The sequence below is a fragment of the Hypoxylon trugodes genome (genome assembly GCF_022578975.1).
Source record: "Hypoxylon trugodes strain CBS 135444 unplaced genomic scaffold F4822scaffold_6, whole genome shotgun sequence".
Taxonomy (NCBI): Eukaryota; Fungi; Ascomycota; class Sordariomycetes; order Xylariales; family Hypoxylaceae; genus Hypoxylon; species Hypoxylon trugodes.
The window spans coordinates 503,195-517,043 of record NW_026250021.1 but is presented as its reverse complement, the minus strand read 5'-3'; the positions used below and the strand labels follow the sequence as shown (position 1 = coordinate 517,043).

General features: G+C 47.7%; 3 protein-coding genes across 3 annotated transcripts; 1 reads left to right on the top strand and 2 right to left on the bottom strand.

Annotated features, from left to right (window-relative positions):
• Positions 1 to 942: 942 nt before the first annotated feature.
• F4822DRAFT_277880 (Zinc/iron permease) lies at positions 943 to 3,320 on the top strand. The gene is made up of 5 exons (XM_051454823.1): positions 943 to 1,543; positions 1,601 to 1,743; positions 1,802 to 2,640; positions 2,697 to 2,824; positions 2,877 to 3,320. Exons 1-5 carry the CDS (start codon positions 1,453 to 1,455, stop codon positions 2,909 to 2,911), a joined length of 1,236 nt encoding a protein of 411 aa, XP_051313041.1. The 5' UTR covers positions 943 to 1,452; the 3' UTR covers positions 2,912 to 3,320.
• A 3,364-nt stretch (positions 3,321 to 6,684) lies between these two features.
• Positions 6,685 to 8,550, bottom strand: F4822DRAFT_277830 (cell differentiation protein rcd1). The gene is made up of 4 exons (XM_051454822.1): positions 8,307 to 8,550; positions 7,700 to 8,236; positions 7,480 to 7,635; positions 6,685 to 7,418 (listed from the first exon to the last, which is right to left on the bottom strand). The coding sequence occupies exons 2-4, from the start codon at positions 8,064 to 8,066 to the stop codon at positions 6,862 to 6,864; spliced, it is 1,080 nt and encodes a 359-aa protein (XP_051313040.1). The 5' UTR covers positions 8,067 to 8,236; positions 8,307 to 8,550; the 3' UTR covers positions 6,685 to 6,861.
• A 1,660-nt stretch (positions 8,551 to 10,210) lies between these two features.
• Positions 10,211 to 13,123, bottom strand: F4822DRAFT_437584 (Pkinase-domain-containing protein; the record flags this gene model as incomplete). The annotated part of the gene is made up of 3 exons (XM_051462430.1): positions 10,211 to 12,144; positions 12,199 to 12,829; positions 12,914 to 13,123. 3 exons carry the CDS (start codon positions 13,121 to 13,123, stop codon positions 10,211 to 10,213), a joined length of 2,775 nt encoding a protein of 924 aa, XP_051313039.1.
• Between the last annotated feature and the right edge of the window lie 726 nt (positions 13,124 to 13,849).

Below are 13,849 nucleotides of genomic sequence, written 5' to 3'. Positions count from 1 at the left end.
TCTCAAACGACAGCGCTCTTGGCAATGGATTCTTCGCATCGGTATAGAGCCGATCGTCATCAAATAGGGTATGTCCAATTGGCCCAAAAATGTTTTGATTCAAGCGGAGTTTAGCATTGCCGTGCCTATCATGTACTCTTTGTCACAGCTAGACTGGCACCACGAGCTCCTCCTCCACCGCCGAGAGTCAAGATGATTGGTCAAACCGAGCTGTCCTACCCCGGACTCTTGTTTGCCAAGCCGTCTGCTGTTTTGGGCAACGCCCAACTTCCAAAATACCGCAACGGGACGCCAAAGCCGCATTATCTTAACCCACAATTATTGATACTGCCAAGAATGCTCTTGTTTCCCCGTGCGATTCAAGCGTCTTGTTCCTAACAAGGCAATATTGACTATCAGACAAATCCCCGACTCGCTGTAGTAGTAAGAAGCGTAGTTAATTACGATATTATTTAGACACTGTGGAGTTTTCACCGGATATACGGCTATCGTAGGAGGCTTCGAAGTTTACTATCAAGAGTAAACCGTCTGGGGGTGAGTGGAACTTGTTTCAACCCTACGACCGTCATTGTTTACAGTATTTTCGGCATCCGCTTGGCTTTAGCACGTAACGCTGCAATTTTCTCATAGATTATACCAATGACACTAACAATGGGTCCAAGTAGAGAATGTAACTAGAAGCCTTGTCTTCGGTCATTTGTCGAGTAGAGATGGACCTCGCTGACCTGAGTGGATAACCCCCAGGTGAGGCTCATGCCAAGCTCTCACAAGCTCAAGCATGATCTTCGACATCGCTGATGCCCAGAGCGGTAGAGATTGCTGTACTGCTCCTTTTTTTCACGATGCAGAACGCCACAGTGAAACAGCCCTGATAGCATTAACTGGGTTGATCTCTGGTTCATTACAGATTATCGACTTGGTTAAGACAAGGTTCCCGGCTCGCAAGCGTCGAGTTGCTGTACTATCATACGTTCAATCGGGAAGAAACGACAAGTTTAGTCGAGATGGATCTATTCTGGACGCTGGCTACACAGGCACTTTAGATTTCGACATCGACAATCATGGGTCTTCGTCTCAAGATTAACCGAAGATCGCCGGGCGAGTCTTGACATACAATGCGTATTAAAGCAATGGGCCTGCCTGATCTTCCAAGACTTGAGATTGATATTCTCTTCTTATGTGCTGTGTCATGATCAAGTGTTAGGGGTCTTCTTTCCTTATACATTCTCTTCGCTTCCTTTTTTTATTTTACCTTCCCTTCTCTTGGCGTGAGGATTGAAGCCTTTTCGTCTGTTCTTCTATTCTACACCTAGGAGTCGCCGGACGGCTTCATATTATCCCTTCATTTTTTGTATTCTTTCCGATTTCGTTGCTAGTCGCCGGATTCCCGACTGTAACTTTTTTTTTCTTATTATTTCTCTCTTTTTTGATAAAAGGAAATAACTAGTCATCATGTCGGACGATACTGGAAGCGCGAAGCCCGTCTGTGGCGGTGGCAAGGAGGCCGGAGAGTATGATCTTGCTCTACACACTGTTGGACTTTGTGAGTTTCGAGTATTCGTGAAATTGCAAGTCGAACTTGGCTAATTGCAGCTTTTAGTCCTTGTCTTGGCTGCTTCGATTTGCGGAGCTGGCTTTCCCGTCGCTGCAAAGAAGATCAGCTGGCTCAAGGTACCAGAGAAGGTGTTCTTCGCTTGCAAACACTTTGGAACAGGTGTCCTAATAGCAACTGCCTTCGTCCATGTACGTGATACACTTATCTTGATTATACTCTACCATTTTATTCTAACGAATATTTTAGCTTCTTCCAACAGCCTGGTTCAGTCTTTCGGATCCATGCCTTCCCGATCTCTTTACCGACGACTACCCACCTCTTCCTGGTGTTATCATGATGGGGTCCCTGTTCATTCTATTCATGATTGAGATGTGGATGAACAACAAGATGGGTGGCCACTCCCACGGTGGTGCTACAGGTTTCGAGCAACACGCACCGGCACCAACACGCCCAGCGCGTTCCGAAACCGTAAGCACCTTCGAGGCCGACGATGTCTCCTACGAGAAGAAGATGGCTCAGAAGATGTATGAACAGACTCAATACCCGTACCCCGAAGGTAACGAACTTGACCTCCCTCAATCCGAGATGCCTCCTTGGTTCGTCGTTTTCTACGAGCAGTACGTCCGCCAACGCCTTGAGCTCATCAACATGATCCGCGCCAATGGCCCCATTCAACCTGCCGCCGAGACCAAGCAAGAAGTTGTCGTAACAGAGAAGAGCATGTTTGACGAGGAGGGCCAACCCATCGACCCCATGGTTTACAAGAGAATGTCCATGAACATCACCCTCTTGGAAGGTGGTATACTCTTCCACTCCGTCTTCGTCGGTATGACCGTTTCGATCACCATCGAAGGATTCGTTATCCTATTGGTCGCCATTCTTTTCCACCAAATGTTCGAGGGTCTCGGTCTTGGTTCCCGTATCGCTGCTGTTCCCTACCCCAAGGGCAGTCTCCGACCCTGGCTGTTGGTGTTCGCTTTCGGTACCACTGCTCCCATTGGGCAGGCTATCGGTTTGGCCGCCCGTAACAGCTACGACCCCAACAGTGCCTTCGGTTTAATCATTGTTGGTATCTTCAACTCAATGTACGTATTTGATTCGCAACTATACCAGGATCACAGTATTGACTGATATTTCACAGCTCCTCTGGTCTTTTGATCTACGCTGCCTTGGTAGACTTGCTAGCCGAAGATTTCCTTTCAGAAGAATCCAACAAGGTTCTTACAATGAAGGACAAGAAGATTGCCTTCCTCTACGTTCTTCTCGGAGGTAAGCTACAACGTCCTTTTTTATTTGAGTATATTTGGCTGACAATAAATAGCTACTGGCATGTCTATCGTCGGTGCTTTCGCTTAAAAGGTGTGTTGGTAACGATCTTATGAAAACCACAAATCGACCAAGGGGAACGATGATGTTAGATCGGAATACCACGGCAGCATCACAATGTTGCATTGAGCAGTGCTTGCTCGGGATGGGAATCACAGCGAGGCATCTAATTGGGCATTTTAAAAATAATTGAGAGTGGCAGCTGTGGCAGGGGACCAGGGCGTCGTTGGGCTGGGCTTGATAACATGGAAGGGCTCCCTTGTCAAGATACGAGAGTTGATTTCCATACATGGAGAGATTGTAATTTTACAACACAGTCCTTACCGCAATCACCGGCATAAACCATCACACACTTCCCAAGTCGGGCTGCGCTGGATCGTGGGTTTGAGCATGCCCAAACTCGGGTTCTAGTGGTAGTTCGACTTTTCACAACCCTTCTCCTAAGAGCGCGCGCGATATTCTCCTTGTTCTACCACTACTCGCATTCACAACAATACCACCTTACGCCTCGAAGAGCCGAGCCGAGAATACGGGGAGGTTCTGCCGAAATACGAAGCCAGATTTCTGAAGATATGGACAAAACGGCCTACCTACCTACGATATACCCCCGCCCTACCGAATTTCACGACGACTGTTGGACTTAGTCGGAGGATTTAATGGGTGGCCTACTGTTTAGGCCGAGCCATGACGGAAAAATGGCGCAGGCACAAGGAAAGAAAGAAAGAAAGAGGAAAGACGGATTTCTTTAGAGCGAAATGAGATGACCAAATCATTGTATCACTAGAGCGATAGAGCGAATTTGTTTTTTTATGATCAGATACAGCTACTTGTGTATTTTCTAGTGTGTCTATTCTACGTTGAGAGACTGGAATTTTTTCTGGTATACGAAGACAGAAAGAAAGACTGAGAGATAGCGATGATAGTATGACAGACACGAATAAAGAGCGAATGTACGCAATACTGGAATATTAGAATTTGGTGACTGACTAGACTGACTGCTCGAAAATCCAAAGTAAAGGGGGATCGCCTTTGCCTCGCCACTTTGCCACTTAACTCTTCCCCTACTTCCATCACGTACAGTAAGTCATGCAATGCGGCCGGACTCACCTTACACGGAAACCGGCAGTCGTGTATCCGCAGCCGCAAGCTTTGACGCATTTCGTCTTGGCGTTTTTTACATTCCTGAAACGACGTCCGTGGAGATGCCGCGGTGGATGAGACACGCCGAGAGAAAGCTTGGCCATGCTCAGACGGTACGGGGGATTAGGAAAGGGGGCACGTGTGTGACTTCCCAATTCAGACAATGAGGAAAAATAAGAATGTTTCTAGAGTTATATATAGAATAACATTAGATAATAGTTTACGTGTAGAGGTTTGGAAACGTGCTTGGCTGGTTTTGGTAATGACGAGGTTGGTGGAAATAGCGGCTTGTTTTTTCTTGGTGGTTCGTCTTTACTATGAGTTGCCAAGGGAAGTGAAAGGCAGGTTTTGACGAGATGGTATTCTGGGATGGTGATGTATAGTAGATCAAGATATTGTTCTATTCACAGGGAATTTGCGCCCTGCAAGAGAATGTGTCTCGAGATTTGTCATAGTAATCTGGGTCAAGACGAAGATCCAGAGTTGAGCAAGTTGACATGGGTTAGCGGGAAGTTGGGAAACATTTCCTGCGATAAAACCAATAGATGTGATATAATATTAAGACGTTAGGGGAGCTAACGAGTATAAAGGCTACTACGGCTTCCGCGTTCAAGTGCAACAATCTGAACCATATGACTTTTCACTCGCTCTCTTTCTATCAACTTAAACGTCTACATAGAGACTCAAGGAGATATAAAATTGTGTTTATACACAAAACCTCGCGACATACTGCGTTGTGTGAATCTTTTTGCGGACATGTTCTCACCAGACGGGATTATCGTCTTGATTTTATTATACCAGCACCTAGAGGCCAACTCATTCTAGGTTCCTACGCGTAGTTCCCACGGGAGATCGCTAAGGATTGGCCAATATCTAGGTACATCTATAGTTGCATGTGCTGTTGGTGGCGAAAGAGGAAGGCTATTGTTGCCACAAACCTACCCCAAACGTTACTGCTCAGTAATAGTTTAACCGTATGGTCCTAGTTCCTACCTACCATCAAAGTACATGCTGAAAACCTTGGTAATATAATCGTGGTAGCTCGGAATAGTTGCGTGTTCAATATCTTGAGCCTCAAAGTGGGAGGCCGAGCTGGGGCGCTTTATTCCAGACCATCTGCCTATTGGACTAGTATTAATTCCAATGGTTGGCTTTGTATTATCTGTACACTCGAGGGGGAGTTTTTGCTATCTAGGTCATAATTCTTTCCCTGGACTGATATTCTGCGATTCTGACTTCCTTAATATCGCCAACTGTTAAGACCAAGACTTTTTCGCCAGCAAAATGGCCTTAATTTATTTTCTCTGGGCTAATCTTGGGAGTATTCATGATTACCTATACAGGCTATACTTAACCCAGTTTTTCACTTTAATACCTTCTATCCTACAGACACGCCATATCATAATTATAACCGTCACATCACATTACATCATCCACACCAAACAAACACAATTATCAGAAGGCAGAATACTTTTCTTTATGTACACCTAATCTACAAAACTGACCCCTAGCAACGCAACCAGCGAAGCATCAGAGCCAAGATCCGGCCGTCGTTCCGAATCAGCGGGTATAGCAGAAGAATACGATATGCCCAACGAGAGCGAACCCCCTCCATCCTCCCCGCGAAGGGAAAACGAAGAAAACCCCGCAAAACGCAAAAACAATGCCCGACGCCTTCCGAAATGCTGCAACTTTCCTTTCCTGACCACAAGCCGTTCGCCGAATACTGAACATCCTCCTAAAGATGGTAGAAGTATTTTGTCTGGAACTTTGGAAGAGAATCGAGTTGTACGCCGCCACCTCATTCTAAAAAACACTTGTTTTCTTCGCATGAAGCCGATGCCCTAAACGCCGCCTATGTACGTCTGTCGTATTATCATTGAAAATGTATAGTTGCAAGGAAAACTGGGGTATAGGGGAACTTTTGACTCGAAATGAAACTGTAGAGGCCGAATATTTTATCGTGTTTATTTTTCGTGATTGCTGTCATGGTTGCCCTCTTCTAACGCCAGAGGGGTATATATTGCTGACCAGACACCACAAGTATAGACTAACATTGTTTTGGCAGATGTTGGATATCGTGCTTGCTCATGCGGTGATTTGGGTTCGATCGTTGCTATTATGTTCAACAAGATGGGAAAGAGTAGCGTAAAGACGTTAACGCATTCGGGACACCATGCTGTTCAAGGACCGAACGCCCTCTTTTACACCTTAAACACCATATTTCCCTGAACTGAAAACTAAGCCACGTGATTTCGAATTCAACACCGGAGTGATTAAACGAGCACTTCCGGGTAGTATTCGATTATGAACGGGGCACTGGAGCTTCCCAAACCCCGATTCGTTGTAGTCAGGCTTGTTATTGTCAATCAGATCTCGCGAATGGTTGACATTGTCGGACCTTGTGGGTTGCCGGTAACTCCGAGGATCGTTTATTATAGGTTTGATGATGCCTGGATCTCATCAACCCTAAAGCTAGAGCAATAGGGTTCCTGGGAGGAAAGCAAGCCAAAAGTCAATGTACCGATAAGCTGTGAACCGTCCGTATCAAGACGAATGCCATCTGGCGTAAAAGTCATATCGATAGAGTATTAGGTTGATATGTCGCGCCATAACAATAGCAATGAGCTCGGTAGTATTAAGGAACAAGCGTTGTTACCCCTCCCGGGTGTCATGGCTCGAGAACGGGAGAGCATCATTAATATGACTCCTATGATCTACAGGTAACGAGATTGTCCTAATTCTTCATGGTTCGTGATGATTGATGACAAGGATATCTGTCGAATTTTGAGTGCATCAAATCAGCAGGAACCAACACCTTCTGCAGGCTAGTAGGGGATTTACAATCCAGCGTGAGTGCTGTTAGCCTCTGCAATATTATCGGAGAGGTTGATTAGCAACTGAGCCAGGCAACGCTTAGTAGCGGCATCGTCGCGGAGCACTGAGCTGAACGTGGCATCACGAAGTGGCTCTGGGAGGCATTGTCGAAGGGCTTCTCTAGCACGGGCGTTGTCACTAAGGCGCAAGAAACAGCGCACCACATGCTTGAGAAGGCGAGCGGTCTGTTGTTCGACTAATTGAGCAACCATGTTGCTCAGTACGGTCCCTACAGCATAGAACCTCTCATAAGTGGCGCAGATGTAATTTAGACCGTTGTCGTCGAGAAGGATCTTTTGAACAATGAAGATAGCAACTGTCTTGCTAAGCTCGGAGCCAGTCTCCATTATTCGAAGGCAGAGAGGGATGATCTCTGTGGTGAGAAGGAAGTTGATTACTTCGCTCGAATCATTCTTAACCAATGCGCCTATCACGCCCAGTGAGGTCAAACGAAGATACTCAAACGGTCGCGATTTGGAGGTTGTGTTTAAGAATGGGTAGAGGAATAGAGGAATGTGAGCTAAAGTCCATCTTGTCAGCATGTCGTGACCAGTAACACGGTGAATGGGGCGCAATCATACCATTCAAGAACAAGGTTCTTGTATCATTGTGTGATGCTACACATTGTAGAAGAGCAAGGGCGTTACACACTCGGTTTGACGCAGCAGCAGTGAGCTGGGAGGGGTTGAGTAAATTGTAGACCGAGATAATCTCCTGCATTAGGGAAGTCATGACGCCTAGACGAATTTGTTTATGTAAGTTTGTGGTTGATTATCACGGGTTCGGGGGTAAGTTACTAACCGAATGAATGCCATAGGATGAGTGCTAGCTCAGGCACCTGCTCGCGCTTCTTGCTAAGCTCGAGGAGGGCGGCTTCACGGGAATTCTCGTTGAGCAAGTCGGCGACGAAGGTCAGGGTTCTGCGGTTGTCCTCCGACACATTCTCTAGACCATTTTCTTGAACATGGCTAGCGACAGAGGCACCGATGCTCGACGTAACGTTATTGTGGGCACCAGCTAGTCGATTGTAGTGCTGCTGCTGGGCAGCAACGGCTGCGGCTGCTGCCTGCTGAGCTTGGTGCTGGTGACTTGGCTGTTGGTGCATCCATGGTTGGTCTGCGTGGGGATTGTATTGGTGGTGACCGTAAAGACTCGGATTCGGCAACATGGCGGCCTTTGATGAGTGCTGCAGGTTCAATTACTTTATGTATTATCTTACTAGGTTGTCGAGTGGACAGCTCTCATCCGCCTTCGATATCGGCCGTGTCGGTACGCGATCAGTTTTAAGAGTAGCACAAGATCTCAAACTCTCCGACAACACCTTCGTCGAGATCTAAACTTGCGCATTATAGTTAGTAACCATGGTTTACTAGGGCATCGTCTGTGGTCGCTCTTCGGGGCAACTTACATTGTGCGGGACGCTACGCCTCCTTATTATGGACAGTATTCCTTGTTGCTCTTTCTATCGTCGTCTTGTTAGGAGTTGTTATGGTGCGGAATAGTTTGGTGTGCGGTAGATCCGTCGTGCACGGAATCGAGCTAGGATCGCGTCGCACAAGTATGTCGCTATGATTCGAGTCCTTGCGGGCGGGATCGATAGGCTTCTATTAGGCTTTAGAGAAGTATACGTTATTCTTTTTGGTTATCGTCAATAGGAGGGCTTGGAAATTGTCGGCTCGATTGCAAATATTGTCGGGAATGAGGGAACCGATCGGTTATCGAGCAAGGGTAGGGAAGTTGCGGGAAAACGGCGCTCTCAACGAGGTATCCCTCCTCAGTTCCGAGATATGGAGTTCTTTGGCACGACGTATGGCAGTAAATATTGTCTCTTTCCAGTCGAGGTAAGACCGAGGGGATAGAAAGGAACTCCAGTTGGTGGCCTTTTCTATGTAAGTAGTGCGGTTAGAGAAGTAAGTGCCCGACTAAATCGTCGTATGTGGATCCAGACACGGTCCAGGTTGGCGTTGATGTTGACCCCCGACCGCGAAAAAGTTTTTGACACTGAGAAAACCCTAGGACTTAAAATCAATCGAATTATCGCACTGACGAACAATGGATAATTCAGAATCACTGAAATATTCGTAGAGTGGAGAGGAGAAGCGTCGGAGGGTTAAGGTGACAAAAAGTCAAGGTTGAAGAAGTTAAAGTCGCTGTTCGCCAAAACGCCGGTCGATGAAAGCCTCGCATACTAATTTGCCGACTGGAATGGAATGGTGGAATGGAGGTACCCCAAAGGAAAGGAAGCAAGCACTGACCAACCTAACCTAACCTTGTACCCACTTGCCCACTAAGAGCGTTATCCGATTGCGTTACGACCGACGGTTACGTACCTAGGTAAGTACCTTACAATGCCTTTCTGTTAGGGTAGGTACCGATTCTACATCAGCCCTAGCTCCTATCTAACTCTATCTAATCCCTTCCATTTGTAATTGCGCCGCAGCGGGGTGAAAGCACGAGCCACTTGTCTACCGTTACGTACCTGGTACGGTACCTAAACTTAATACCCAACCGTCTGAGTGTAACGACGTCGTGCTTGCCATGTCTGTCCTACATGATAGATGTATGTATGTACATGGGTAGGTACCTACATGTAGGTAAGCACGAACTTATGGACGTCAAGGTCCTTCCCTATATTTTATCTACGGTTTATCCCTACATACACTAATATCTTTATACGACTATTCTCTAATGGTAACAACAATGTCGCACAATTGCTCATAAATAAGACAAGATATGGATACCAAAGTAACAATAATCTCGAAGACAATTCCCATATAACATGTCGTATATAAATAACAAAGTCATAAAGACAAATAGAAAAAATAAATATGGCTTGAAGAAGCAAAACAAATCAAAGCAGTGGGAACAACGTGTCTTCCCGTCACCAGATGTGCTTTTTTACATTACTATTGTGTATCTGCTATTAGGAAAACATCCATCCATTGGTCGTCAAGTGCCCGTTTCGCCAAACCTGCCAATTCCACCATATCCTTTACACAATGACAGGAATCCCCTCTAGGTACGGCACGGCCTAACCTCGAAGTAACCTGTATCGACGGCACCAAAGCAACGAAACCTTCTCCAAAGGGAGATGAGGGGGTTAGGAACGAAGCAGCAAGTATTCAACAATTAATAGAATGGTCCCCCGTTTATACCCATCAAAAACCCCCCCAGGAATGGAAGATGGCGAAATGGCAACATAAGATCGTAGAACCCTATAACACTATCACCGTTGGATTCCCATACCCTTTATACCGTTGGCCCCATCGGAGGCGAAACACGACTGCCTGCTGCCCGAAACGAAGCGTCAGATTATAGACGCAACTCCTTTAATATTTGGTCTGCCAAATTCTTGAATTGCCACGTATTTCCTTCCATACGCTTGAACTGAATTCCATGCAACGAAAGCAGGGGAACCTTAACAATGAAGATCTCGAATTCTAGGACCATATTACCACCTAAGTCGCTCTGTACGTGTGTGGTTGTCTCACCCGGTACTCTCCTCGATGATCCAGTTGCGTCTCGCTGAATGCTATCCGCGTCGGAAACCTCCGAGGTTGAGTCACTCCTATCGGCTGCTACTCTTCCAGGCGTCCGTGGTGTGGGCGGAACTCGATCCATATCTCGGATTTCTTCACGATCACGCTCGGTCCTGATACCAAAGCTAAACCTACGACGGTGACCAGGCGTAGGCGCGGGGCTACCCGGTGTATCTCCTCCTTTCTTAAGGTCAATGCTAGGCGTATGGCGACAGGAGAATCCTCCACGGATCTCCGTGTAATCAACACCAAGCTGTCTCAATACCCGCTTAACATCCGTACGAATGGCAGGTACCGATTTGGTCGACGTTGTCGAGACACTAAAGAGACCTTTCAGAAAAACTGGTTTAGCTAACTCCGAGTCGTCTAGGCGCTCCGCCGAATTTCCACTTGCCTCACCAAGTTCCTGGTCCGTCTCTTCGGGGACATCGGCGGCACGAGTTTCTCCCCTGCGAGCCCTCCGCGCTTGGATGCTCTCCCGGCGTGCATGGCCCAACGGCCGAGCCCTCATAGAGGCAGCGCGAGGATTCAAAGCACTCTTGGGCTCGGGCGTAATTTTATCGGTAGCCGCTGATTGGTCGGAACCGCTAGTAGGCGGTGGGTCTTTGGCAATTTTGTGCGCAGAACCAAACGGTCGTCTCCTAAATTCTGCTGAGCTTACGCTAGTCGACCGCCCAAGACCTTTATTGCTGCCGGATAAGTTACCACCGGCCGAGAGTGGTGGGCTAAGTAAGTCTCTATGTTGTGGCTGACTACTCCCAGAACGCAGTCTAGTCGGTGGGTGGTCGTCCTCATCTCGTTCTCGCCTTGATCTGCGTATGCTGAAACTTTTCCGTGGCGTCGTTGGGGGTTCGGTTGGCGAATGAACGTGGACTACCGGTGGATGCGAACGGTCCTTGTCGAGCCTTTCTGGTTCCTTACGGCGTCTAGTGCTGAACCGCCTAAGAATACCAGCAGCTGCACTTTCCTTCTTCTGAGGCGGATCCACAGGAGTCTCAGGAGGAACTAGCACATTCGGCGAGGGCGGGGCTTTCTTCGCTTCTTCTGGGGCGTCGTCTTCACCATGGGTCCTAGCACGAGGTCTTGATCTTCCGCCGGTAGCCTTCTCTCCGGCCATCTCGTAAGCTGCTGTATTCGTGTGTGCCTCGGGGGGTGGCACGATTTCCGGCATTGGGGAGTCCGCGACGTTCTTGGGCGTATGTGATTTTGGCACGGCGTCTACCTTATCCCGGTCTTGTTTCTCCTTCACTAGATAGTAGATGGAAATAAGAGGGCTAAAAGCATTAAGCGGGTCGGCACCAAGCTGAAGAGCATCCGTGCTTGGGGTCGTTAAGTTATCACGACTGCTTCCTGAGTTGCGTCGTTTATAGAAGTCGAATCCAAACCCTCGCTTCTTCTCCACATCTTTAGGGGCAGGGGGCGCTTCCTTCTCTTTCTGAAGGAGAGCCACCGCTCGCTTGTATTCATCAGATTCAATTACTCTCGTAAGTTGTGCCTTGATCATCTCCGGAGGGCCGAAGTTAAATCCAGTCATGGCACTGATGACTTCTGGTTCGAGCGGGAGCGTCAATGGTTCGCGGGTAGGTAAGTAATTCTCGGGCGGCCCACCATACCCCTTGATCATCCAGGGGTGGTTCATGACTTCGAACATTGTCGCCCTCTGTCTGGGACTAGTGACTAGCATACGGGAGAGTAGATTTCGGCATTCTAAAATTATTGTTAGCAACGAAAGTCATACCCAGAACAAGGTGGGTTTCTTACCATTAGATAGCCAGCTAGGATAGTCTACATCTCCCTTCTTGATCTTCGCATGAAGAGCTGGCATGCTCTGGTCATCGAATGGGACTTTTCCGCACACTAACACATATAAAACGATACCAAAACTCCATACGTCAACCTCGGGACCTGTGTAGGCTCGGGCCTGTAACAGTTCGGGAGCCGCGAAATACAAACTTCCGCAGAATGTTTTGAGATGACCACGAGGCGCGAAGAGGTTGCTAAGACCAAAATCAATGATCTTGATGTCGCCAGTCTTACTGATAAGTATGTTTTCGATCTTAAGATCTCGATGCACTATGCTATTCCGGTGGCAATAGTCTAGGGCGCTGGCAATCTGTCTGCTAAATTTTCTCGCTTGCTTTTCCTTTAATTTTCCGTGAGAGATAATATAATCTAGCATTTGGCCTCCATTTACGTATTCGAAGAGCATGTACCAATGATAATTGGTTCGGACCACATCTCGCATGCCGCAGATGTGTGGGTGTTGTAGAAGGGTTACGATAGCTGCCTCTCGCGCTGTTCGGATTTCTTTCGACTGGTCGGCCCTTTCTTTATCGGCTCGACTGTGATGGCCATCTTCGGTAGAGCCTCGAGGAATAATTTTGCATGCGACCTAAAGGCAATCATAGTTAGCGACGGGGCACGAAAACATGAAAACCGCCAATCGATCGATAAGACAAAAAATAGAAATACTGACTTGTTCTGTGCCATCTTCCTTCCGGGCAAGCTTCACTTTACCCATACTACCAGCACCAATTGTCTTGCCAAGAATCCATTTTCCAGATTGTGTCGGGATGGACGTCCTTGTAGTTCTTTGCTTAGTAGCACGAGCATCCACTGCCGCTTGCATGACGGGCGGGATGGCAGCTGGGCCGGCGTTGTTAGCGACAGCTGTCGGACCTGCCATCTCGTTTTGGGTGTGGGTTGATCGAGTTGACCGGGTGCTACTTCGACGGTGGACGCCTTTAGAGTCGGTGCCACGCGAGGCCAGGGGTGGGCGATCTTTACTAGAATTTCGCTTAGAATGATGATGGCCAGAGACTACGTTCGAGGTTTCATAGTCTTTCTGAGGTAGAATGTCTTGAATAGGACGACCGGAGGCTGAATTCTGGCGGCTATGATGACGATGGTGATGAGAGGTCGAGTTGGAATGGGGTTGAGGTTGAGATTGTGGTGGTGGACCCGAGTTGTGTTGGGATGGCCTGGAAGGCGATGCGGCGGTGGAACTGGTCGGGCGTGAACGAGTCGAGTGGGATCGCACGGATGGTTGACCGTTATTATGGGATCGGGGAGATGAGGATGAAGAATGGCGATGGTGATGATTGCGATGATGATGAGAAGAATGCTGGTGTTGTTGTTCGGTTGCTGAAGTTGACATTGCTTGCTTGGCTTCGCTATTGCTACAGCAATCAATTCTCTCTCTCAGTGTCTGGGTCTGGGTCTGTGTCGTAGCCGTAGCCGTACTGTACAGTATGGATTAATTAGGGTAGGTCTGGCTTGGTCCGGGTATGAACAAGGCAAGGGGGGATCAAAGCTGAGAGCGGACAAGGCCTCGTTCAGGGCCAGAATCTCTTCTGATCCATAAAAGTCAAAATTAAGAATTGGTTCATTCACTGCTGGGTTACTGCTGGGC

Bases quoted from the DNA above. Each gene is read 5' to 3' on its own strand.
- F4822DRAFT_277880 (XM_051454823.1), top strand. From the start codon at position 1,453: ATGTCGGACGATACTGGAAGCGCGAAGCCCGTCTGTGGCGGTGGCAAG. The intron at 1,544-1,600 runs GTGAGTTTCGAG...TGCAGCTTTTAG, and splicing joins TCTACACACTGTTGGACTTT to TCCTTGTCTTGGCTGCTTCG. The intron at 1,744-1,801 runs GTACGTGATACA...CGAATATTTTAG, and splicing joins TAGCAACTGCCTTCGTCCAT to CTTCTTCCAACAGCCTGGTT.
- F4822DRAFT_277830 (XM_051454822.1), bottom strand. From the start codon at position 8,066: ATGTTGCCGAATCCGAGTCTTTACGGTCACCACCAATACAATCCCCAC. The intron at 7,636-7,699 runs GTTAGTAACTTA...AAATTCGTCTAG, and splicing joins CATCCTATGGCATTCATTCG to GCGTCATGACTTCCCTAATG. The intron at 7,419-7,479 runs GTATGATTGCGC...GATGGACTTTAG, and splicing joins AAGAACCTTGTTCTTGAATG to CTCACATTCCTCTATTCCTC.